The 26,685-nt window shown below is 43.3% G+C and overlaps 1 protein-coding gene and 1 long non-coding RNA gene across 3 annotated transcripts in view; one reads left to right on the forward strand and one right to left on the reverse strand.

Annotated features, from left to right (window-relative positions):
• LOC114503633 (adhesion G protein-coupled receptor E4-like) overlaps nt 1–26,685 on the forward strand; it is a 34,658-nt gene that overhangs the window by 1,165 nt on the left and 6,808 nt on the right. Inside the window, exons 2-13 of one of the 2 annotated variants that reach the window (XM_036032286.1) lie at nt 875–962; nt 10,261–10,311; nt 11,862–11,984; nt 14,007–14,159; nt 16,791–16,831; nt 17,470–17,605; nt 18,123–18,230; nt 18,369–18,550; nt 19,109–19,276; nt 22,088–22,282; nt 24,146–24,381; nt 26,526–26,592. In XM_036032286.1, coding sequence (XP_035888179.1) covers nt 932–962; nt 10,261–10,311; nt 11,862–11,984; nt 14,007–14,159; nt 16,791–16,831; nt 17,470–17,605; nt 18,123–18,230; nt 18,369–18,550; nt 19,109–19,276; nt 22,088–22,282; nt 24,146–24,381; nt 26,526–26,592 — 1,491 coding nt within the window. In that variant the 5' untranslated portion in view covers nt 875–931. The remainder of the gene's footprint in view (nt 1–874; nt 963–10,260; nt 10,312–11,861; nt 11,985–14,006; nt 14,160–16,790; nt 16,832–17,469; nt 17,606–18,122; nt 18,231–18,368; nt 18,551–19,108; nt 19,277–22,087; nt 22,283–24,145; nt 24,382–26,525; nt 26,593–26,685) is intronic. The other variant, XM_036032287.1, reaches the window with a different exon arrangement.
• On the reverse strand, nt 9,908–22,652 carry LOC118501997. Its single transcript, XR_004904669.1, has 3 exons — nt 22,558–22,652; nt 18,008–18,123; nt 9,908–10,317 (listed from the first exon to the last, which is right to left on the reverse strand). It is a non-coding gene; the product is annotated as an uncharacterized LOC118501997 (long non-coding RNA).

Below are 26,685 nucleotides of genomic sequence, written 5' to 3' on the forward strand. Positions count from 1 at the left end.
GGACACACTTTGGGAGGTGATGGGTATGTTTATAGCCTTGATGGTAGTGACGGTTTCACGAGTGTATACTTTTCTTCAAACTCATTGAAATGTGTATATTAAACATACACAACTTTTTATGTGCCAATCATACCTAAGTAAAGTGGTTTAAAAAACAAACAAATCCACATCAGCATCACTAGCGGTCTCAGCTGTTTTTGAAAACATTATCGCCTCTTTCACACAAAATACTCACCTTATTTAAACTGGTTTCAAATGAGACCTCAAAAAAGAATCATCCTTATCTAGACACGGTTTCTTTATGCTGGGAGTTTCCATGGCATATTTTAGAGTAGGTTTTTGGAAGGAAGGAGAAACTTGTGCCAAAAAGGGAAACAAATGTTGGGAGAAGAGAACTCATATAGGAAGTGATGGAGTGTAACTCCTTGAAGATGAGACAGGGTTTGATGAGTTTTAGTCACTCAGTATGCACACCAGCTCTGCATTTAGGGAGACAGTGGATTTGGATGTCTTAATTTTTTAAAAAATTTTATTTATTTATTTTTAGAGAGGGAAGGGAGGGAGAAAGAGAGAGAGAGAGAGAAACATCAATGTGCGGTTGCTGGGGGTCATGGCCTGCAACCCAGGCATGTACCCTGACTGGGAATCGAAACTGCGACACTTTGGTTCACAGCCCGAGCTCAATCCACTGAGCTACCCCAGCCAGGGCTATGATCATCTTTTCAAGGGCCTGTCCTTGAGGTAATGTCCTAGACATAGAATTGGTGGGTCAGAAGATGGGCATAAATTAAAGGGTTTTGGTGAATATCAGCCACCTGGCTTCTAAACTCTGTGTCTATCAGAAACTGATTTCCATGGGGCTTGTTCCTTCCAGGAGCCCTTGCCACGTCCTGCTGGAGAGCATCTGTGACTGTCCCTGGTGTCTTGCGCTATGGGAAGCAGGTGTCTGCCCCTGCTCTCAGGTGAGTGGGACAAAGTGATGAGGACCTCGACTCGCAGGGTCCAAGTCATTATGGATGAAATGAGACATTCACATGGACTACGGAGTCTGGTGGAGGAAAAGGGACAGCATGGCTTTTCTCTCAAGGGGAGCAAAATACCTCTGCCCTTGCTCCAATGAGCTTTTATTGTCTTCCTGGGCACTTACAAGAAGGTCCTCATTAACTATGCACAGGCTCGCTTTAAGTGGTTACCTTTTACAGAAAACAAAGGAGCCAATGCTGCTAATCACATCACAGAAGAGGGATATTTGCAAATAAAAACACAAAAGTAGTTGAACTGGTTACACTCATCCTTGGAAGGTTTAGCATGGATTTTAGGAAGTTGCTTTGCAGTAAATGTCCTCAATTCAGGGTGAGGGAGTTTTAGCAAAAAGCAAGACTCATAGCGGCCTAGGTCCATTGCAGGCCTGATTCCCCATGGGAGAATCTATCTGTGGGTGTGGGTCTTGTGCATCTCCCAGTGGGAGCTGGGCCCGTGCCATGCAGAGCGGCCTCCCACAACAAAGGATCTCTCACTCTTCTCCCCATGACCCCATGGCCTGTTGCTTCCTCAAATTTGGCACTTTTTCCAGAAATGGCTGTGTTTTGAGTCTCTTAGCTGATCTTTTCCAAAGCAGAACTGAGACAAAGACTTGGGTGTAAACGGATTCCAGAGGCACAGGAAGGGAGGAGAGGAGGTCGGAGAGGGAAGGTGGAGCAAATGAAGAACATGTTAATGAGGGTTCCTGCCAGGGTAACTGTCATTTAATCCTGTTGGGGACCCTTCAGGAGGCTTTATGTAATGTGCCTTTGAAGGGCCAAGGGTCTGAGCTGTTCACCCTTCAGTCCCCATCCCACTGCTTGACAACCATGCCTAGTGTCACTCCCAAACATTTCTGGCTTGTTGCCCCAAGGGCTGAAGGGAAATGCCCTCTTACAGAGAGAAACTGTAAGTTATCTGCATGCATAGGAGCCCCTCTGGGGTAGGATCAGGGGACACTTCAAGCATCTGCTGTACTGATGGCCATGCCTGGAGTAAGCTTAGCACAGTACAGTGGCGGGGCCTACACGCCCTTGGGCTCAGGGCTTCAGGGTCTTTGAAGTAGTGAAGAACACCATGGGACAAGCCAAACGCAGGCAAGAGGTTCTGAAAGAAGATCTAAGCAAGCACATGAAGTCCAATATTCTATGTCAGGAGTGAGCAATTTTTCTTTCTGCCAGGGCCAGATAATGACTATTCTCAGTTTTGTGGGCCATTTGGTCTTCGTCCTAATGTTATAGAACAACAGTGGGGGACTTCCGGCAAGATGGAGGAATAGGTGGATGCACCGTACCTCCTCGCACAACCAAGATTAGAACAACAATAATTTACAACAATAATTTGCAGTCAAAATAACGCCCAGATCCAGCAGAGGATTTACCTGAATGGAAGTCGGGCAGCCAAGAAGTTGAAGTAGACGCGTTCATCCCGACTGGTAGGAGAAGACCAGCCGGGCGGGCACGGGGCTGGCTCGGGTCGGCGGCGCACGGAGGTTGGGGAAAGTTTGGCGCGAAATCGGCGCGACAGCTATCCGGGGTGCAAGAACACAGCGGTGATCCCTGAGTACGCAAGCTGCGGCTGGCAGACCCAGAGGGGCAGTGATTGTGGACCAGGGCAGAACTTGCAGCCCGGGAGCCCAGAGAAGGGTCTGAGTCCAGGAGAACGGAACTACTGCCGTTGTTTTCCCCCATCCCTGCTCCCGCTCCCGCCCCGTCCCCACAAAACGTCACAATCTAGTGACTGGGGTGCCCAGCCCCAGTGAACACCTAAGGTTCCGCCCCACCCCCCCCCACTGTAACAAGAGCGACCAGACCGGAAAAGAAAAAAAAAAAAAAAAGGAGAGACGGGAAAAATATGTTTTCAACAGAGCAGATCAGTCCCCCAGGACTCATCCTTTTGAGCGACCAAGAAATAGCCAATCTATCAGATGCGCAGTTCAAAACACTGGTGATCAGAAAGCTTACAGAATTGGTTGATTTTGGGCTCAATTTAGATGAAAGGATGCAGGTTACCATAAAAGAGATGCAGGAAGATACGCGGAGGAGAGCCAATAGTGAAAGGAAGGAATCTGAGTCTCAAAATAATACAGTGGACCAAAAGGAAGATAGAATCAACCAAGCAGGAAAGCATGATGAAATAAGAATTCAAAAAATCGAGGAAAAGATTAAGAGCATCCAAGACACCTTTAAACGTTCCAATATCCGAATTATAGGGGTACCAGAATCGGAAGGGGAAAAGCAACAGATTGAGCATGTATTTGAACAAATAATAAAGGAGAACTTCCCCAATCTGGCAAAGGGAACAGTCTTCCAAGAAATCCAAGAAGCTCAGAGAGCCCCAAAGAAGTTGGACCCAAGAAGAAACACACCAAGGCACATCATAATTACATTAGCCAAGGTAAAAACGAAGGAGAGAATCCTAGAAGCAGCAAGAGATAAGGGGACAGTAACCTACAAAGGAGTTCCCATCAGACTGTCAGCTGATTTCTCCAAAGAGACCTTACAGGCAAGAAGGGGCTGGAAAGAAATATTCCAAGTCATGAAAGACAAGGACCTACATCCCAGATTGCTCTATCCAGCAAAGCTCTCATTTAGAATGGAAAGGCAGATAAAGCGCTTCTCAGATAAGGTCAAGTTAAAGGAGTTCATCATCACCAAGCCCTTATTTTATGAAATGCTAAAGGGACTTATCTAAGAAAAGAAGATAAAGAAAAGACATGTATAGTAAAAGGACAGCAAACTCACAAATATTAACAACCACACCTAAAGCAAAACCAAAAGAAACTAAGTAAACAACTAGAACAGGAACAGAACCACAGAAATGGAGGGCACATGGAGGGTTAGCAGCAGGAGGGTGGGAGGAGGAGAGAGGGAGAAAAGGTATAGAGAATAAGTAGCATAGAATGTAGGTTGAAAATAGATAGGGGGAGGGCAAGAATAGTACAGGAAATGTAGAAGCTAAAGAACTCATAAGCATGACACATGGACATGAACTAAAGGGGGGAAATGTGGGTGGAGGGGGGTACAGGGGGAGGGGAGAGAAGGGGGAAACTGGGACAACTGTAATAGCATAATCAATAAAATATATTTAAAAAAAAAGAACAACAGTGGGCCAAGGGGAGCCGATGGCAATATGCTATTACCCAAAAGGAACCCCCAGGTTCATTATGTTCGCCGCCAGAGGAAAGATGTCTCTCAATGCCAGAGATGTGTGAAAAGGAAAGGAAATGTTTATTTAATGCTATACAAACTTAAAGTAGTGACCTAATATCTTCATCAAAATCCCAAAATCCCTTAAAACACCCACAAACACACACAGTCCTTCCTTCCCCCTTTGCCCAGTCTGGGGTACTGTATCTCAGGAAAAGAAATAGAAGTCCGTGGCTCAGGTAGCCCCCGGTTCTTCTCAGTAATCTGTCTCGGCTGGTAGGCCTCCCTCAGTTCCCAGCACCATCAGCTGTGTTGCCAGGATCTCTGCTAAAGCCGGGTGGCAGTTCCCCCTTCTAAAGCTGCGGGGGTCCCCACTCAGCCAAAGCCGCGTGGTTCTCTCTCCATTGCCCCAGCCAAGTGGTCCTCTTGGCACAATGGCTGCGGGAATCTCCACTCTGCCAAAGCCTCGTGGTTCTACCTTACATGTCCACAGCTGCGTGGCTCTCTCACAGGCACTGTAACTCGGGGGACCTGCCCCTAGTTACATCTTGGTGGGGAAGTCATTTCCATCCCCCTTCCCTCAGAGCATGGCCACAGCTATACAGCTATTTAACATATCTATGTAACCAGTTAAAGGTTATAGATATGGTAAATGACCATGCTAGAGGTTAGCTACAAAGCTGTTGCTATGCAAAACAGCTCTCAATGGCCTTGCTCCATTTGTCCCTTCCCCCAACCCACACCTGTGGGGAGGGGGTGAGGACATCCTAATATTTCCTGAACACCTTGAGTTCTGGACCCCATTCCAGATCCCTATTTGGGGTCCCCCTCTTGGCTGCACCCTGTTACACTAACTCTTCAACTCTGCGTCATCACAAAAGCATCCACGGACCTTGCCTGAGCCTCGTTCCCAGAGAACCTGATTTACAAACACAGAACTTTGAATTTCATATAATTTTCATGTGCTGTGAAATATTCTTCTTGATTTTTTTAACCATTAAAAAACCATAAAAACCATTCTTGTCACAAAAACAGACAGTGGTCTGAATATGGCCTAAGGCCTACAGTTTGCTCACTGGGAATCAAGTAATATTTATTTCTGTTAAAACAGCATTCACAGGGAAATTGCTGATGTTTGGACAGTTTTGACGTGCAGAAGTGGCCACATCACAGGAGTCAGCCTAATAGTCTGAGTCCTTAAATAGGAGTTTTTCCAGTGCTCATGGTATAGAGCAGAGGAGGTGGGGAGAGCAGTTGTTGGCCTTATCTCTTCCCTTCCATAGGATATGAATCCAAGTTACCTGGATTTTATTTGTCCCACTTACACACTTGGGGGCCTGATGTTGGCCATGAAAGCAGATGCCTCCAGAATTTAGCAAAGGATTCCAACTCGACCTGCGTCCAGTGAAAGGGATAAGGGCAAATCCTTTTTCCAGTGTCTGGTTATCCTGCCCACTTACCACGAGGGGGTGATATTCGGAAACTGGTGGCAAAGTGGTCTGCATATCTGCTACCTCCAACTTCATAGGCAGCCCTGTCTAGTCATATGCTAGACACTTTTAGGTCACCCTCAAAACAGATCATCCTGAAAACATTCTTGTCCATTCCAAATTTGCCACAGTCCTGGACTCCTAAGATTCTCACAGTCTTTGCTATTTCAGTCTCCCCTTGTTCCAGAAAATGCACTGGTTAGTAAGAAGAGGTTAGGCCTGTGCTGTTCAGTACTATAGCTGCCAGCCATGTGGAGCTACTGAGCACTCAAAATAAGGCCACTCCAAGTTCACACCAGATGTTAAAGGCTGAATACATACAGCAAAGAATGTAAAATACTTTATGAATAATTTGTTTTATATTGATTGAGTGTTGAAATGATAACATCTTGGATAGAGTGGGTTAAATAAAATATAGTATTCAAATTAATTTCACCTGTTTCTCTTTGCTTTTTTAAAAAAATGGATGGACCTAAAGAGTACTATTCTAAGTGAAATAAAGCAGGCAGAGAAAGACAAATACTGTATAATTTCAATTGTGTGTGGAATCTAAAAATGACAAAAGAAATGAATGAACCACTAATTTGTATTTCTTATTCCCTTCACCTTTTTCACCCAGTTCCCCAGTATCCCTTTTATCTAGCCACCATCAAACTGTTCTCTGTATCTGTCCATTGATTTCTAATTTTTGTTCATTTATTTATTTTTTTGATTTAACATATAAGTGAAGTCATGTGGCATTTGTCTTTCTCTGTCTGACTTATTTCACTCTGCACAGTACCTTCTAGGTCCATCCATCCATACTGTTGCAGATGGCAAGATTTCTTTTTATATGGCTGAGTCATATTCTATTATATGTATGTACCACTCTATCCATTCATCTACTGATGGATGCTTAGGTTGTTTCCATATTTTGGTTACTGTAAATAATGCTGCAATGAACATAGGGGTGCATATGTATTTTCAACTTAGTGTTTTGGATTTCTGGGTTCTTCTTTGTTTCCTGTTATAGCCTTTGTATTAAAGTCTATTTTGTCTGGTAAAAGTATTGCTACTCCAGCTTTGTTTTGTTTTGTTTTCATTTTCATGAAATACCTTTTTCCATTCTTTTACTTTCAGGCTGTGTGTGCCTTTCAATCTGAAGTGAGTCTCTTGTAGACAGCATATGTAAGGGTTTTGCTTTCTTATCCATTCACTCACCCTATATCTTTTGATCAAAACATTGAATCCATTTGCATTTAAAGGAATTGTTGATAGATATGTTTTTATTCCATGTTATAATTCTTATTTTGATCTCCCCCACTCTTTTTCTTAAAGAATACCCTTTAACTTGCAACACTGGCTAGGTAGCAATGAATTCCTTTTGCTTTTTCTTGTCTGGGATACTCTTTATCCATCCTTTCTTTTCTTTTGTAAAAAATATTTTGTTTATTTATTTTCAGAGAGATAGAAAGGGTGGGAGAAAGAGAGGGAGAGAAACTTTGATGTATGAGAGATACATTGACTGTTTGCCTCTCATATGTCCCCAACCAGGGACCTGGCCTGCAACCCAGGCATGTGCCCTGACTGGGAATTGAATCAGCAACCTTTAGGTTCACAGGCTGGTGCTAAATCCACTGAGCCACACCAGCCAGGGCTATCCATTCTTTTTAAATGATAGCCTTGCTGGATAGAGTAGTCTTGGTTGTAGGTCCTTGCTTTTCATTACTTTGAATATTTTATGCCAATTCTTTCTGGCCTTCAAAGTTTCTGTTGAGAAATTAGCTAACAGTCTTACAAGAGTTCCCTTGTAGGTAACTGCTTTTCTCTTAGTGCTTTTAGGATTCTCATTTTGTCCTAAACCTTTGTCATTTTAATTATGATATTTCTTAGTGTAAACCTCTCCAAAGAGATTGTTTGGAATTCTCTGTGATACCTGGACTTTTTTTGGTCTATTTTTTTAAGCCAGCAAGTTTTCTGTCATTATTTCTTCAAATAGGTTTTCAGTTTCTTGCTCTCTCTCTTCTCCTTTTGGCAACCCTAGTAATGCAAATATTGGTGTTCTTCATGTTGACTCAGAGGCCTCTTAAATTACCCTTATTTTTAAAGTTGTTTTTTCTTTTTGCTGTTCTGATTGTTTTATGCTACCTTGTCCTCCAAATTTATGATTTGATTTTCTGCTTCATCTAATCTGCTGTCAATTCCCTCTTATGTTGATTCCCTCATTTCAGCTCTTATATTCATCATTTATGATTGGTTCTTTTTAATATTTTATCCCCATTTTTATGTGTCCTATCTCTCTGTTGAAGTTCTCCCTGAGTTCCTTGAGCATCCTTATAGCTACTATTTTGAATTCTGTATCTGTTATATTGTTTGTCTCTATTTTGTTTAGTTATTTTTCTGGAGTTTTCTCCTGTTCTTTCATTTGGAACATGCTTATTTGTTTTCCTGTTTTATTCCTCCCTGTTTTTCTTCAATGTATTAGGTAGAGCTGCTGTGTCTCCCAGGCTTGCTAGAGTGGCCTTATGTAGTAGGTGTTCTGCAGGGCTCAGTGGCACAGCCTCCCTGGTCACCCAAGCCACGGGCTTCAGGTGCACCCTTTGTATGGGTTATATGCACCCTCCTGTTGTAGTTGAGCTTTGATTGCTGTTGGCATGTGAATGGAAGGGATTGACCCCAGGCCAATTGGTAGCTAGGGCCAGCTGTGACTACAGCACCAGAGCTGATGTGCAGGGGCTGACCCCAAGGTCAGTGGGGCTCTGGTGCTTCCTGAGTCAGCACCTTGTGTGTGTGGCTTGTGGTGGTGCCTGGGTAGTGTTCCACCATGATCTAAAGCTGTACACCAGGGGCACTGGCTCTGGGGCCTCCCAGGAGATGCAGACCAAGGTCAACTGCTGCCTGGGACCTGCCTAGGGCCACCTGTTGTGAGCTACAGTGATCTTCAGGTGGTTGCCACTTATGCTGGGCTTAGAGGTGCCTGGGAAAGGCCAACCTGCAAACCAAGTCCAGCTGCCACTAATGTTGGGTTTGTGGCTGCTTAGCAGCAGGTATAGGGCATGCCAAGGCCAGATGTTGCTTTTTTTGTGGTTTTTGAATCTTTGAGAATTTTTAGGGAAGCCTTCAGCATGAGCTGAAACAGGCCGTTTATATAAAAAAGCCACTGTAAATGGCTTGGGTGGGCCCTCAGTTTGGTTGGGGTGGGATTTCAGGGAATCCCCCAGGGCAGGGGGACAGTGTTAGCCAGGTTGATGGAGACTCAGTTATGGTGCCCTCCGGTACCTGCAGGGAGAGGGCCCAGGAAATGAACAATGTCTTCTGCCAGCATTTCTGTCCGGGAGAAAGCTGTTCTTCCACATTTTGCCCCAAATCCAGACACTTCAGTCATTCCCTTCATGTTCCTGTCCCCTTTCCAGCTGCTGCCCCAGTGCTTGAGCCAGAAAGAATGAGTCTGAGTGCATCCATACCCAGGCCCTTTAAAAGGAATGCCTGTAATTCCAGGAGCCCTCTGTTTCACTCAGTCACAATCCCCACTGGTTTTCACAGCAAGAAGTTATGGGGGCTTCTCTTTTCAGCACTGGAACCCTGGACTGGTGGGGCCTGGTGTGGGGCTGGGACCCCTCACTCCTTGGGGGGATTTTGGCAGTTGGGATATCCCTCCTGATTTTTAACCACTACTTAGTGGTGAGGGACCAGCCCGCTTTGCAGCTCTGCCTCTTCTACCAGTATTGATGTAGCATCTTCTTTATATTCTTAGTTGTAGGACTTTTGTTTAGCTAGACTTCAGCTGGCTCTCAGTGATGATTGTTCTGTAGTTTAGTCGTAATTTTAATGCAGTTGTGGGAGGAGATGAACACTGCATTTACCTATGCCACCATTTTGACTATGGGACTTTCAGTTGCACTCCTGATTTCCAGGGGAGAGAGAGGGGCTGGAGGCTGAATCAGTCATCAATGACCAGTTAATTAATCAATCATGTGTATGTAGTGAAGCCTCCATAAACACTCAAAAGGTTGGGGTTCGCAGAGCTTCTGGGTTGGTGAACAGTTGCAGGTGCTGTGAAGGTGGTGCCCAGAGGACAGTGCTCCTTCCCTATAGCTGGCCCTGCTCATCTCTTCCACTTGGCTGTTCCTGAGTTGTATCCTCCTACAATAAACAAGTGACCCAGTAAGTAAAATGTTTCCCTGAGTTCTGTGAGTCACTTCAGCAAATTAACAGGGGATCCTTGGAACCTCCAACCTATAGCCCTGAACATGTGGAATCTGATGCAATCTCTGGGTAGACAATGTCAGAATTGAGTTAATCGTAAAACCCAGCTGATGCCCAAGAATTGCTTGTTGGTGTGGGAACACCTCCTCTCTCTCTCTCTCTCTCACACACACACACACACACATATGCACACACATTACACTTGGGTATAGAACCTTTTCCAGTTGCAATCAGATGTAGCTCTCATCCTGTAGTAACATATGATGCCTTTGTGACCCTTGTGTTTATATTTTACCTGGAAGAGTCTACAGTAACGTGAACAATGGGGTATGAAGCCTCTAACTCACCCAGGCTTTAACCAAACAAAGCCCCAGGGCACCCCCCTCCTGAACTATTCTCTTCTTTTTCTATTTCAGGTCTCAGTGTCCTGCTAGCTCTGTCAGGGTCAGAAGCGAAGAACTCTAGAGGTAAGCCTATGATTGTCAAAGGTAGGGTAAAGGAAATTGAGGTCTGCAGCCTGCCTCCAGAAAAAGGAAGGAGTCTTTTTCAAGGGAGAGAATATTAATTCCTGCACCTTCTGCCTACTCCTTGGTGCTCCCAAGGACTGCTCCTTCCTTTTCCACCATCACCATTATGACTCCCCCATTTATTTAGCTCTTGTATTGCACCAGGCTCAATATTAAGCCAATTGTGTGCTCCATCTTAGTCAATCCTCATGACATTCCTTCAAAGAAGTTTCTTACATTATTTCTAGTTGACCAACGGCCCTCTAGACAAGTGGCTGGCTCAAGGTCCCACAGCTGGTGGTTGTGGTACTCTACCCTTTCTTCTCCAAAAGCCTGTGTCTCAAATCATTGTGGGATATACTGTTGCCTTTGCCCCATGTCTTGGATTGGGTCCTCTCAGAAGCAAATCTGGAGATAAGGACTTGTGAGAAAATAATTTATCTGCAAGGTGATCCTAGGAAGCACCAGCTGGAAGTAGGAAGTCAGGTGGGAAGGCAAGGAGCTAATATAGAATCCATTATCCAGCAAGTGACATGTGGGCAATGGGATCTCTATCCCATGGGGACTGCTGTTGGACATAGTAAGAAACGTGCACCTGGAAGTTGTTTCCCCCATTTAAACATTAATTCCCTATTCCTATCCTCCAGCCCCTGGCACCCTCCATTCTACTTTCTCTATAAATTTGACTCCTCTAGGGACCTCACATGGGAGGAACCATACAGCATTTGTCCTTTTGCAATGAGTTTATTTACTTATCACAATGCCATCAAGCTTCATCCTTGTCACAGCATGTGTTGGAATTTCTATTTTTTAAAGCTGGATAATATTCTGTTGTGTGAACAGACCACATTTTGTTTATCCACTCATTTGTTGATGGACAGTTGGGTGGCTTTCATCTTTTGGCTACCATGAATAATGCTGCTAGGAATGAACAAAGGTATACAACTATCTCTTCAAGACCCTACTTTCAAGTCTTTCGGCTATATGCCCATGAATGGAACTGCTAGATCATATGACAATTTTAATTTTAATTTTAGAAATTGCCATACTGTTTTCCACAAGAGCTGCACCATTTTACATTCCTACCAGCTATGCTTTAGGGTTACAATATTGCCACATCTTATTCTCTATTTTTGATGATAAGATAACTGGGTTTTTTAATGCACTTACTCTTGTCTGTCATTGATTAAGAAAATTGCTTTGGGGGTGAGGGCAGAAAAAACATTGCTACCCATCATGTGGTGAGCAAAGAGGACTCTGGTGGCCAAAGAAAGACCCCAAGTAAAGAAATACAGGTGCTAGAGAAGTTCTAGTGTCAAGCAAAAGTGGTGTTGGTGGCAGAAGTGGGATGTGGTTTGGGCATGTGTGTTCAGTAGTTGGATAGGTGCCAATGGAACTATTCCCAAGAGGACATTCTTTTGACCACAGAGTCTGGTAGCCAATGTGCTCAATGAATATTTCTTGAGTAAATAAATAATCAAATGAATGAAAGAATCTTGTGTTCCCTGCAGCTTTCTGTCTCTCATGCCCTGAAAAGGCCAGCTGCTTCAATGATACCCACTGTGTTTGTAATAATGGGTATGAGTCCACATCTGGGAGGAAATACTTTACTGAATCTTATGAGAAATGTGAAGGTAGGTGTTGCAATCCACACTCACCTTGGAATTTGGAAGGGGGCAGAGGCATCCTTCTGTGCCCCAAACCCTGGGTTATGTATGCTGCAAAGACGCAAGAATATTACAAGATAGTGCCAAAACCCTTAATGAAGTCCCTACCCCTATGCACTCTCCTGCTGCCATTCTGATGTTGGCTTGATGACTTGTGGTTTTTCTTTAGAGGAAGGTAGAGTTCCCAAGACCCTAGGCTCTTGAAGTCTTAAGCAGTGGTGTTTTTGTTTGCTTGTTTGTCTGAGAACTTCCCCGGGGCAGGTATCATCTCTGTATGCCTAGGACAGATAATAGTGTTCTCACATAGTAGATGCTCAATAAAAACACATTGACCAGGAGAACATGTAAATAAATATCTTGGCACTCGCCGTCTACCATGATCTGACTCTAACTTAGTTTTCCAATTGTACTTCTCACCACTCCCATCTGCTCTAGCCAAAATCCATTTTCATTTCCACAAATTCTAAAGGTCAACTTAAATACCAAAGAAAAATGTCACTCCTGAATATCCGATTGGTGGAACTGGACATTTTATTGACGGAATTTTAGTGTGAATTCAGAATGTGAAGCACACAATGGTAGGCTAGGATTTGTTTTATTTTATTGTGGCAAATACACACAACATAAAATTTACTAGTTTAACCATTTTTAGGTGTGTCTTTCAGTGAAATTAAGCACATTCACATTGTTATCCAACCATCACCACCATCCATCCACAGAACCTTTCTCATCTCCCCAAACTGAAACTCTGTCCTCCCTAAGCACCAACTCCCTGGCCCCTGGCTCCCACCATCTACTTTTTGTTTCCATTCATTTGTTTCCTGATCATGCAATACTGGATATACTTATTTTTTACTTATTATTTTGAAATGGTTTTAGACCTAAATAAAAATAGCAAAAACAGCACAGTGAATTCTTTTTTCCCTTCACCTGGTTCCCCTAAGCTCAACCAAAGACATCGCTACAGTACAATGATCAGCACCAGGGAATGAGGTTAACTCCAGACCTGTTTCAAGTTTCCCTCATTCTTCCCTAATGCCCCTTTTTTCTGTTCTGAGAACCGTTTCAGAATCCCATATTGCCTTCAATGGTCATGGCCCTTAGTCTTGTCTCATCTGTGACAGATCCTCAGTCTTTCCTTGTCCTCTGTGGCTATAACACTTTTGATAGGACACCATAGATGTCCTTTTGAACTTTGCCCTTTCAGCTTAAACATATACTAGAAATTACTCCAAGTCAGTTCATAGAGATTGTCCCCATTTTCTTTTCTTATAGCTTTGGGATGAACCACAGTTTATTCAACCCTCTCCTAAGTATGGGCATTTCAGTTGTTTCTGACGTTTAGGCAGTTTCTAATACTTGTGGCAGTGTGTCTCTAGAGTACAGTTCTAGAAGTGAGACGCCTGAGAGAAGAGGTAAATCCATATGTAGCTTGACTGGATATTCCAAATATTCCAAATTTAATTCCAGAGAGGCTGTACCAGTTTGCATTCTCACCAGCAACACGGGAGAGCACCCGTCCTTCCACAGTTTTGCCAGAGGAACATATTGTCCAGTGATTTGACATGTCACTATTGTCAGATTCTAAAGCTCCATGTGTCTTGGGGTCTATTTCTGGACCTTTAGTCTCTTCCACTGGTCTCCCTCTTCATGCACCAGCACCTCATTGTTTTATTGAGCCTTTGTAGTACATTCTGATGTCCACTGATGTCTGGAAGGCTAGTCCCACCTTGTAGTTTTTCTGGCTATTCTTGCGTGATGGTAGCAACTCATCTCACTCCATTAAATACTTGTAGATATTTTTAATTGGGATTTATTGGGTTTATAATCAAAGGAGAACTATCATCTTTGTCATATGGAGTCATTTTATACAAGAATAAATGTTCTGGGTACATTCATCAATGACATTGGGTAATAGAGATTCCATGGTCAAGGGACAATGGCATAGTTCTATGAGGATGCACAGCAATGTTTTCTCTTGATTCACAGACATTGATGAGTGTAAGACGGGGCAGGCAAAGTGCAAGCAGACATCATATTGCAGAAATGAAATTGGAAGCTACTACTGCAGCTGTGTCCCAGATGTTCCTCTCTTCAATTGGGTGGCTGGTATCTTTAAAATAAATCATGCAAAATGTTATGGTAAGAACCTCCAATACTCTCCACCAAGAACAAGGAAGGGTGGGGGAAGACTTTGAGAGCTCCACCTACATCAGGCCAGGGCAAGAGAGCAGAGATCTGTCCTGGCCCTTGTCCCTCAACTCATTATTGTAATCTTTTCAGAGCATCACTGCCTTATAAATTTATATCTCTTCTCTGGGCTTCCAAAATGACATCTCTAGCTTTGGCTGGTGTGGCTCAGTGGACTGAGTGCTGGCCTACGAACTAAAGGGTTGCCTGTTCAATTCCCAGTCAGAGCACATGCCTGGGTTGCAGGCCAGGTCCCCAGTAGGGGGTGTAGGAGAAGCAACCACACATTGATGTTTCTGCCCAGAGATGTCCTCTCTTTCTTCCTCCGTTCCCTCTCTCTCCAAAAATAAAAAACAAACAAACAAACAAATAAATAACAAAATGACATTTCTAATTTTCTACTGGACTTCTTTACTTGTTTCTCTCTCACTTATTTTATCTGTGTATATATTAAAACCCATGACTTCATACTGCTAGTTCCAATCCCAGTCCAATCCCAGGGCTTGGTGTAGTCTTCCTTCTTCCCTTATTTGTAAACTTTTTCTTCAGCGCTGAAAAGCCTGGTTCTCACTATCCACAACCTACTGACTTATTTGTTAATTCCTAACATAATTCCATATTTTGAGTTAGACAGATTGTATTTGATCTCTGGTGCTATTGCTTACAGCTGACTTCTGGGGAATGACTAACTTCTAAATGCCTCATCCATAAGTGGGAAGAATAGTAATAGCATCCACTAAGGCCTAAAACAACACATATATGTTGGCTCATGGTCTGTGTAGTCCAGGAATTGAGGCATGGTTTACCTCCACTTCTAGGCCTCTCACAGCTACAAAGCATTGGCTGGGGATGCAGTCTTATCTGAAGGTTTGTCTGCTTCCAGGCTCACTCCCATGATTGGCTGGCAGGATTTAGTTCTTTGAAAGCTATTGGACTGAAGGCCTCACATTCTTTCCGGTGGTTGATGGGAAATTGCTCTTCATTCTTGGATGTCTTGGCCTCTCTAGCTTGCTTTATTATAACAAGCACATTAGAATAGCCAGGAAGAGAGTGTGAACAAAAGGGAAATCATAGTCCTTTGTAACCAAACCTCAGAAGTGATATCTTTTTCCTTTTGCTGTACTTTATTCATTAGAAATGAGTCACTGAGTTGAGTCAGGGGGAGGAGTGAATTCACACACACAGGTGTGAATAAGGGAATGTGAGGCAGAGATTGCTGTGAGTCATTTCAGAAACCTTACCTCAGGTACTGGGTGAAATACCTTCCCCCAAATTCAAGTCCACTCATAGAAACTGTGAATGTAATCTTATTTAGGAATAGGGTCTTTCAGATATAATCAAATCAGAATGAGGTCATACTAGATTAGGGTGGACCCTAAATCCAGTATGACTGGTACCCTTATAAGAAGAGAGAAATTTGGCCCTGACTGGTGTGGCTCAGTGGGTCAAGTGCCGGCCTGCAAACCAATGGGTCACCAGTTTGATTCCCACTGAGGGCACATGTCTGGGTTGTGGGCCAGGTCCCCAGTTGGGGACGCTTGAGAGGCAACCACACATTGATGTTTCTTTCCCTCTCTTTCTCCTTCCCTTCCTCTCTCTAAAAATAAATAAATAAAATCTTAAAAAAAGAGAAGAGAGAAATCTGGACATAGGGACATACACACAAAGGGACATGTAATGATAGGAGCACAGACTGAAGTCTGGATGCCAAAAAACAAGAGACAGCAAAGATTTTTGCCAACCACCAGAGGCAAGAAGCAGCAAAGGATATATCTTATAAACTTCAGAGGGACCACAGTTCTGCTGACACCTTGCTTTTGGACTTTTAACTTCCAGCACTATGAGAGAATAAATTTCTGTTGTTTTAAGCCACCCAGTTTGTGGTACTTTGCTACAGCAACCCCAGGAAATGAATACACTTTACCTATGATTATTAAGGCATGTAAAATATTTAGTGCATTGCTAGGCACCTGAGAAAGCTCAGTTAATATTAGCTATTATGCTACATACCTCTGTTTTAGAACCTGCTGAGTTCCTTTAAATGAGATAATGCATCTGAATGCACTTCATGTATTGTGCTGTGTAGACCATGGCAAGTGTTATTACTGTTTCTATCTTGTTAATTTCATTAACATCCATTCCTTTGGGAAACATTCTCTGTACCCTCAATATTCTGGGGCTTCTTCTGTATACTCCCAAGTCATCTCATTCATGTATGGACATCTTGGATCCTTGTAATCACTTAATTGCTTGTCATTATTGGCTTAGTGACTCCTCACTGTCTGCAAACCCTAGAAGGGAACTCCCTTTGTCTCGATACCAACTTCTCTCCATGAGGTTTAGCATTGTGCCTGGCTTTTAGTAGTTGCTCAATAAATACTATTGATTGAATGAATGAAGTGAAAGTTCCATCCTAATTCTCTTATCATACTGCAGCAGACATTTGGGATTTCTTAGAGAGAAACTGGGATAGGATGTGGAAGCATCAGGGAAAGATTCAACTCGAGGGTGTTTGGAAGAAGGGATGTGAGCCAGGGGGTATTATTTTCAATATTTGATTTAATGGCTACTTTTCTTTCCCAGAGCACACTGGTAAGAATACACAGCCATCTGAGAACATTTGGGTAAGTAAGGTAAAGCTAGGTTTAGGAAACATCTCACTGGTCTTCCATGTCTCCCCATGACTTTTAGGGTACAGCAGTTCTCACACTGATTTTGTCCTCTGTCCCAGGGGGATAATGTCTCAGGCAATGTTTGGGGACATTTTTGGTTGGCACAGCCACAATGTTACTGGCATCTAGTGGATGGGCAGAGACCAGGGATGCTGCTAAACATCTGATAACAATGAGGACAGCCTTCCACAACCATTATCTAGCCCCACGTGTCAATTGAGAAGATTGAGAAGCTCTGGGAAAGGGTTTTCATGGCCCACCTGTCATTCAAAGACCTGCATCAAGCATCTAGAACCTCATTCCATCTCCTTGCCACCTCCCATTGCCTATCTTTCTCCATAAGAGGCTGTTTGAAGGTTCCAGATACCTCATTTTTAAAACCTTCCTGTCTTCATAAATACAATGAAGTTAAGGATACACCCTTCACAGGGCTGCATATGATAAATAAGAGTCCTATCAGGGTGATAGCACAGAGCCTAGCAGCACCTTAATGTTATTGTCTTCTTGGCTCACCCAACCACACTTATGTATTTCCCTGCTTTTTAAAGTTTATGTAAGAGTCTACCTAATTAGCTTTATTTCTTTGAAAGACAACTCTAAGGAACAATGGAAGCAAAGAGCACATTGCCAAAGAGGCTACCCAACGACTTGAAAGCATAGAATCAGCTATATGGAATTACAGTTTTACTTCTCTAGGAAAGCACAAAAATCCAGAGCTTGATATAGGTAAGAAACCCCAATCATTTTTGTCATGACCAAAGGGTTATGGGAGGAGGGATCTTTTGTCAGACTGTGTGTTTATATGACACGGAGGGAGTTCACTCAAGGGATTCTTCCCAAATGCAGATCTGCTCCAGAGGCTATTTCCTTTGGATGCTAAGCTTCTTTTGGTTAAAAAATTAAGTTTCCCCCATACCAGATACTCCAGCACACATATTTGTTTTTTCCCCTCAAATATTATATGGTAAATGTTGAGCTCCACCACCCTCCCCACGAGTTCAAGCTCCTGGAAGTGTGTCTATCCCCTTTCTCCCTCTGAGTTGGGTGGCCAGTGTGTGGTGCTCAGGACAGTTTCACCATTTCATCCCTACCAACTGGAGAAGTGGAAGGGAGTGACATCTGGTCTACCTTGCATGCAGAAGATGGAATCAGCAGTAGTGGGTCTTCACAGATGGGAGTTCTTCAGCAAGATCCTTAGGCATGAGATGTGAGCTATGCAGGACTCACTTTCATATGTTTCCAGTCTATGAAACCAAGACATGCAATGAGACCAGTGAGAAGACTGTTCTGGAAGCTGGCAATAACACAATGGATATTGACTGTGCTGATGCTTTCAAAAGAACCACAAGAGGTACTGTGTCCAAGATGCATTCTCTTGACCTTCAGATTCTAAGCACTGTGCCAAGGTGTGGGGACTTACAGGGTTTTTTAATGCCAATTCATCAAACTGTAGCTCCCTTATAAAGTGATTTCTCTTCTGTTTTCTCAGCAAAAAATGTTGCGCTAATCACTTACGGGTCTCTTGGGGATATTCTGGATGGATCCTTTTTCAGTGACAGAAGAGGAACAGTGGACATAAAAATGAACTCTCATGTTGTGAGTGGCACCATTGGTGTGGAGAAAAAAGTTTATCTGTCTAAACCTGTTTTCCTGACCTTCAAACATACACAGGTGAGCAAAACCCAGGGTTGGTTCTCTAGGCGTTAACTTAAATGGGTATGTCATCAGGGTTTTGGTAGGTATCTGAATCCAACTCTGGTCATCCAAGGTTCAGAGAACTGACAGAAAATATTGAGGGCTCCAGAGAAGCTATTATCACATTGAAGCCTAAAAAGGCAATGGTGGGGGTAAGGGGTGAGCCCAGGGAAGGCTGGAGGCATGAAGGTGGGGTTGCCCTGCTGGAGATGGAGAGAGCCTGAAGCAGAAAAGAAGTATAGAAGAAACACCTGACCTTCTTCAGCTCTCATCCAATGATCTCTCACCAGTTCTTCTCATTGGTCCCACCAATGACAAGCAGCCTGCATAAAGCAGTTCACAAGGGTCAGTTCAGGAGCTCTTAGATGACCAGAGCAGGGCAGAATCAGTGAGACTGAAGCCCACACAGGTGTGGTATAAAATTCTTCCCCACATGTGTTCCAGATGATGGGGCTTTCCCATACAGTTTCCAACCCATGAATTTGAAATAGTAAAATCAGAAAGAAAGACACTTTGATGCTGTTCTCTTTCCAGCCTGGTGGTGCAAGAACAAAACAGTTGTGCGTGTACTGGGAAGGATCACAGGAGGGAGGCAGCTGGTCGACTGAGGGCTGCACTCTTGTGGGCAGTAATGAATCTTACACCGTATGCAAGTGCTTCCACCTCTCCAGCTTTGCTGTCCTTGTGGCTCTTGTTCCTGAGGTACCAAGATCCATGGTCCCCTCCTATGAATCTGATTGTGCCCAGGAAGCTGGGAGATCATCTGCTCCGTGTCTTAGAAAAAGACTCTTAATATGTGGAGTCAGGCTAACTTGAAAGGTCATTTCAGGAAGCACCAGAAGAGGGCTGGGGAAGTGAAATAGGAAAAGGATAGAAGCCACGAAGAAAGCGTCATCAAGCCAGATCCCACTGTAGGTAACTGGAGGTCAGTGTAGTTCATTCTAACTGCAGAGAGAGAGAGAGAGAGAGAGAGAGACAGAGAGACAGAGAGACAGAGAGAGACAGAGAGAGACAGAGACAGAGAGAGAGAGAGAGAAGGACAGAGAGAGCGCGAGAGCGAGCATAAGCTGGGGTGTTTATACCCTACCTCCCTTCAGTTGTTAGTTGAAAACTACATCCAGGGGACAACAATTCTCTGATTCTTCCATGGCATGGGCAGAACGAGCTCAAGTTAGTCAAGGCAGCGGTCAGACATTGGGAAGTTGGGTTGTCAGCCCCTATAGGGGAAAGGTCCAAGGTGATCTGGGATCAAAAACTTCTGCTCCTCCACTGGAGAGAGTTACGGCTGAACCTTCCTGGTCAGACCAGAAAAAGGTGACTATCACCAATGAAAAAGCAAAGCCTCCTGAGCTTCCCAACATGTCTAGGGTAACTCAGGTTTAAAGAAATTTACCTAATTTCCTCCCCTACTTCTTTTTAGCTCCCAGTTTTTGAATATTTACTGTAAGATAACCATTTATTGCATAATTAATACATGGGCTGATTTTATTCATTCAACAACTTCATGTATGAGTGCCTACTCCATGTCAGACACTGGAAAAAGACAAAGAAATCCTAGTGTTCATGGAAACTACTTTTGGGTGCTGTGTTTTCCTATAGGATCACCAGCCGCATGTAGCTATTGAGCACATGAAATGTGGTTAGTGTGACTGAAGACCCGAATTTTAAATTTAAGTTTATTTAAATTAAGAAGCATTGTAGAGTTCCAATCAAGACGGTGGTGTAGATGGAGGCTGTGCTCACCTCCTTCTGTGAGCACATCAAAATTACAACTAAATTTTAGAACAATCATCCTGGAGAACCATCTGAAGACTAGCTGAACGGAAGTCCTATAACTAAGGATAGAAAGGACAAGCAACATTCAGACTGGTAGGAGGGGCACAGACATGAAATGGTCTGGCCCCAAACCCACATGTGGTGGTTGAGAATCCACAGGAATATCTCAGCTGTAGATGTCCCCACGGAGGAGTGAGAGGTTTTAACCTCATGCTGGGCTCCCCCAGCCCAGAGTACCAGTGCTGGGAAAAGGAGCCCATGAAATATGGAGTTGTGAAAATCAGTGGGGATTCTGTCTGTCCAGGTCAGACAGAAGGCTGCTTGAAACCCAGGTGTCTTATTAAAGGACCTGTGCACAAACTCTGGCTTGCAGGCACTCCTGTGGGTGGCTACCAGAAACACACAAGGAGAAACTGAGTAATGTGGCTTCAGGGCAAGGGCTGGAGGGATGGCAGCCATTGTGCCTAGGCTGAGCCCACACTTACACATTCAAATCGGAATCATTAGCCTGGTGAACTCCACTGGCCCCACCCTGCTGACTCCCAACTCAAGTACCACCTGAGGCTCTTTAGGTGGTGGCAGGTCTTGGGGTGCTTTGTGCCTTTTGCTGAACAGCCCCGGGTCTGGTACTGGTGGAAGCCAGCCTTAGTTTTTGGTGTGGTCTCTCCCATGTGTGTGCAGGCCCAGCACAGGCAGCCACAAAGCACAGATTGTGTTGTAGCTCCTAACAGGAAGCCCCGGGGCTGCATTATCTGTAATAGCCAAGATATGGCAGCAGCCTAAGTGCCCATCTAGAGGTCATTAGGCTGAGTGATATAAGTCAGATGAGGACAAATGCCACATGATTTCACTTATATGTGGGATCTAAAGAACAAAATAAACAAAACAGAAACAGACTCATAGATACAGAGGACAGGGAGAGGGTTGGGTGAAAAAGGTGAAGGGATTAAGTATAAATTGGCAGTTACAAAATAGTCACAGGGATGTAAAATATAGCATAGGGAAGATAGTCAATAACATTGTAATAACTGTGTGCAGTTTTAAGTGGGCACTAAAATTATTGAGGAGAATACTTCATAAGTTAAAAAATGTCTAATCACTATGGTGTGCACCTGAAGCTAACATAAAGCAACACTGAATGTCAATTGTAATTGAAATATTAAAAAAAGAGGCAGTGTAAAATCTTTTTCTGTTAAACTCAATTATATTTTTCTGGTAAGGTTATATTTCACTTTCACTATTGAAAATATAGCATCTGGATTGAGATGTGCCATATGTGTGAAATACCCACTGGATTTCAAAGGCCTGATATGGGAAAAAAGAATATCAAATATGCCATTCATAATTATTTTACACTAATTTTTTATTTGAACTGATATTTTTGCTACTTCATATTCAACACATTGAACTAATGTTTTGAACTATTAAATAATAATCTAATTAATTTGACCGTTTTTTTTTTTACATTTTTAAAACTATAGCTCCCAGAAAAGTGAAATTACACATGTGGCTGACATATTTTTATTAAATGGCACCAGCCTAGTGGTTTTGGTTTTTCAACAGCCCTGTGTGGTAAATGCTCTTATGTGTGTCCTCACTTTGAAGGTGGGAATAGCAAGTGTCGGAGGGGTTCAGTCACTCATCTGAGGGGCTGAACTGTGAAGTCCTTGACTCTCCATCAGGAACATAACTACACAGTTGGAAACTATAATGGGTCCCTCCTTTGGTGGCTTGTAGGCAGATCCCATTCTGGCTGTGATCACCTACGTGGGGCTGAGCCTCTCTCTGCTGTGCCTGCTCCTGGCGGCCCTCACCTTCCTGCTGTGCAAAGCCATCCAGAACACCAGCACCTCCCTCCACCTGCAGCTCTGCATCTGCCTCTTCCTGGCCCACCTGCTCTTCCTCACAGGGATTGATCAAACTGAGCCTGAGGTAGGTACTTTCACCAAATTTCCTTATTATCATAAACAAATACATCATCTTGTCTTGAGGAAAGATGGGGAGAGAGGCAGTAATCACCTGGGGGAAAATACAAGAGTCCCCATTTCAGTTCTCCTCTATAATTTTAACAAGGCCCCCACTTTCTGAGGTGCCATTGAGCAAAGTGGTTGAGAGTCAGACAGATGGTATTAGACCACTTTACAACAGTTGCTGTAACATGCAAACTTCAAAATGCTGTGGCTTATCACACAAGGAGTTCATTTTACCCATATGTATCAGCAGAAGGTGAACAAACAGGTTTGAAGGGTGTCTATCCTCTGACCTCAGGCTGATGGAGGCTCTTCTATTTCCCACACAGACAGCTTCCTCTCACATTCCATTGGCTAGAATTCTGTCACATGGTCATGCCTAACTGCAAGGCATGCTAGGAAATGTACTCTCTGGCTGGGAAGTCATTTCTTAGAGATAAATTTGTAATCTTCAGTAGATTTGATGGAGGATTATACTTTGGGTGGACGGTGTCCTTGCCATGCAATCTGCACCTAAACTCACTCTTCATTCTACTTGCTAAATGACTTTGTTGAAGTGACTTCCCCCTTTTAAACTCCCTCTCTAAAGCAGGGACATCATCATAGGGCTCTAGCAAGGGCTCAGCAAGATAAAACATAATCATAATCTGGATTAATCACTCAGAACAATATTAGCTTTTTTAAAATAAAGATTTTGTTTATTTATTTTTCAACAGAGGGGAAGGGAGGGAGAAAGAAAGAGAGAAACGTCAATGTGTGGTTGCTTCTTGTGTGCCCCCTACTGGGGACCTGGCCCACGACCCAGGCATGTGCCCCGACTGGGAATTGAACCAGTGACCCTTTGGTTCACAGGCCGGCCCTCAGTTCACTGAGCCACATCAGCCAGGGCACCATATTAGCTTTTATTTCATCATGATCATAATAATGTTCATCACTATATTTTTACACCTAGGAAGAATCAATACCAGATGTTCTCCAAGCTCTTTTTAACCCTGAAAGACTACAATCTCCCCATTAGAAGGTTATAAAAGCACTACTTTTCCCCCACCAAAAGGCTGTAAAGTGCTATGGTTAAGAATAAATATGGTCTCTGCCAACATTTTGGATTTCAAATACTTTTTGTTTACTGGTGTAATCTTCAGAGCGATTTTAACTTCTTTGGCCCTTAGTCTCTTCACTTCAAAATGTGCAGAAGCTGACCTACTACAGTGCTCAGGTCAATTCTGGCCCACAGTCTGTTTTTATAAAGAACATTTTATTGGAACCATGACTGCTGATGTCCAACGGATAAAGCAGATGGATGTCCTAGCTCAAGAAGAGAGTGGGTTTGCCCTTCTTGTACCTTTTTGTTCTGTTCCCTCTATGCGTGGATTGGATGGTGCCCACACTTACTGGTGAGGGCCATCTTCTTTAGTCATCTACTGATTCAAATGCTAATCTCTTCCAGAAACATCCTCACAACCACCCCCCAAAATGTTTCATTAGCTCTCTGGACATCCCTTAGCCCAGTCAAGCTCACATGTAAAAATTAACCATCACAGCCTCCCAAAGGGCAAGGGCAATGGAGTATTTGTTTACCAGCTCATCTGTCACGGATTTGAGGGCTGGTCCCGTGGCATTCATTCCTTGGTGCTTCTGGTCTGCCCCAATGCATGAGGCAAGCAGGCTTCGATGGCCAGCAAGGCCCCCAGGAAATGTGCTGGCTCAGGCAAAATGTCACAGGTGTTGAAACTGAAATTTCAGCCAGCATCCTGGAAATAAGTGCTGAGGATATAATCAGGTGCAAACATTGACACCGCTTTCCTAACTCTTCTCGCCCTTCCAGGTGCTGTGCTCCATCATCGCTGGGGTATTGCATTACCTCTACTTGGCTTCCTTTACCTGGATGCTCCTCATAGGGCTGCAGCTCTTCCTCACTGTCAGGAACCTCAGGGTGGCCAACTACACCAGCGCAGGCAGATTCAAGAAGCGGTTCATGTACCCTTTAGGCTATGGGATTCCAGCTCTGATTGTGGCTGTGTCTGCAGCAGTAGGACACAAAAATTATGGAACATATACTCAGTAAGCATGATGAGACCATTTATGGTGGAAGTGGTACTCATGGTCAGTACATGATTTAAAATAAAAAAACATCGCTTTAAATTTCATTTTCCAGTTGTTAATTATACTTCAAAACAGTTCTTCCTTAAGCCTGGATTTTATCTTCTACTGGTAATTCCTGGAGCTGTGGTTGTCAGTATCTTTGGGGTTAGATCCCTTCGAGAATTTTGGTGAAATTCAGGGTCTATTTCCCCAGGCAAGTGAAAATTTTTAATACAACTTGATGAAGTTCAGGGGCAAGCAAGAAAACCCATGGACTCACATTAAGAACTTGTGGGTTTTATGACATGTAGGATTCTGAAACAGGGGATTGACTAGGTTGAAGTTCATCTTCACAATGTAAAGAATAACAGTAGCAACAAATCTCAAGGGTGTGTGCTATATCAGAGGTAGTGCTTTCTGTCTGAAGAAGCTCATCTCTTCCTCAGCACTGTTTATCATGTCATGCACAGGACATCTGGTCCTTAGTGCATCTAATAAACTTTCTGAAGGTCACATCTAAAAGGCAGTAAGTCAAAATTCACAAGGCAGTGTTTTTAACAACCATCTTTTGCTGCCTCACTAAAGCTTGCAAAGCTCTGCAAAGGTAGTTGATGAAGTTAGTATTTTGGCAATGAGACTTGGGTAAGGAAGTAAGTGCGCATATGCTAAAACAACAGGTGGAGGCTGCGTGTCCTGAAGTTGAGAATGCCCGGTCTCCAACTCAATCCCTGTGTCTTGCCAGCATGGTTCTGGAGATGGTAAGAGTATATCAAGAGTTCGCAAAGGTTCTACAAAGGGCCAGATTGCAGCTGTTTTGCAGGCGATGTGGTCTTTGTGGCAATGGCTCAATGTTGCCCTTGTTGTGTAAAAGCAGCCAAGTTGTAAGCAAATGGGTATGGCTGTTTCAATAAGACTTTATTTATAAAAACAAAGGGTGGATTGGATTTGGCCCTTAGGCCATAGTTTTCAACCCTTGGAATAGAGCTAAGAGTGGGAGCTTTTCTGCCCACCAAGTGTTGGTGCTTTCTTGTTGTTTTTGCCAGTTTCATATTGCCCAGTCCCCTTTCAGAATGTTTAACCACCTTTGCCAAGATATGCCATGACAGAATAGTCTTTTGGTAGTTTTTAGAGCTGTAGCTGTTTTTACAACTTTATTGAGATATAAGGGATGTACAGAAAGTTGCACATATTTAATGTACACATGTGGATGAGTTTGGACATATGCATACTCTGTGACACCATCGTCACAATCAAGGTAATAAACCCATCCACGCCGCTCAAAGTTTCCTGGTTGCACCTAGAACATTGACATTGAAGCAATTCACTGAGCTAATTCATACAAGTTTTACTTGTACCTCTTTGTGTGTATTTAGTTCTGGCAATTTTATCATATGCATAGAGGTCTAATAACCACCAAAAGGTTACATTTCATATGATTCCCATTACATAATGCTTTTCAAATGATGTAATTTTTACTCTTTTTTATTATAGCAATCATTATTAGGATACCTACATTCACTGAACCTTAACTCTGCCATGAACTGTATCCAAAAACTGTGTGCACATTACTTCATTTAATATTTCCTACAAGATGCATATGAGGAAACATTAAAGAAGGAAATCAAAGAAAGCTCCGATAAATGAAGAAATAGTTCATGTTCATGGATAGAAAGACTGCATATTGTCAAGAAATTAGTTCTTCCCAATTTGATCTATAGGCTCACATTGCATTCACAATCAAAATTTCAGAACATTTTCTGGATACTGACAAACTGGTTCTAAAGTTTATATGGAGTAGCAAAATACCTGGAATAGTTAACACACTGTTGGAGAACAACCAAGTCACAGGATTGACCCAACCTCATTCCAAGACTTGGTAGACGGCCATTTAAGTTTTCTCAGTACTTCCATTGGCCCCACTTTGCACCTGGAGACACTGAGGCTCAGAGCACACAGCCTGTATCAGAGGAAGATCCATGTCGGATTCCATCTGAAGCCAAGTCTGAACTAAACAGCTCCTGGCATTGCTCAGATCTTGTTACAGGAATGTATATTGACCCTGCCCCCGCCTCCGCCTTTTTCCCTGAGAAATAATCAGTGAATCCTTATCTTTCTCTCAACAGCTGCTGGCTCAAGCTTGATAAAGGGTTCATCTGGAGCTTCATGGGGCCAGTGGCTCTCATTATCTTGGTAAGTGACCAGTGATGGTTACTTATGGGTATGCTTGTCCTGGGTGAGCCAAGCATAGAGAGTGTTTATCTGTTAAAGGGAAATGAGATGAAA

Source organism: Phyllostomus discolor, chromosome 8 (assembly GCF_004126475.2).
Source record: "Phyllostomus discolor isolate MPI-MPIP mPhyDis1 chromosome 8, mPhyDis1.pri.v3, whole genome shotgun sequence".
Classification (NCBI taxonomy): Eukaryota; Metazoa; Chordata; class Mammalia; order Chiroptera; family Phyllostomidae; genus Phyllostomus; species Phyllostomus discolor.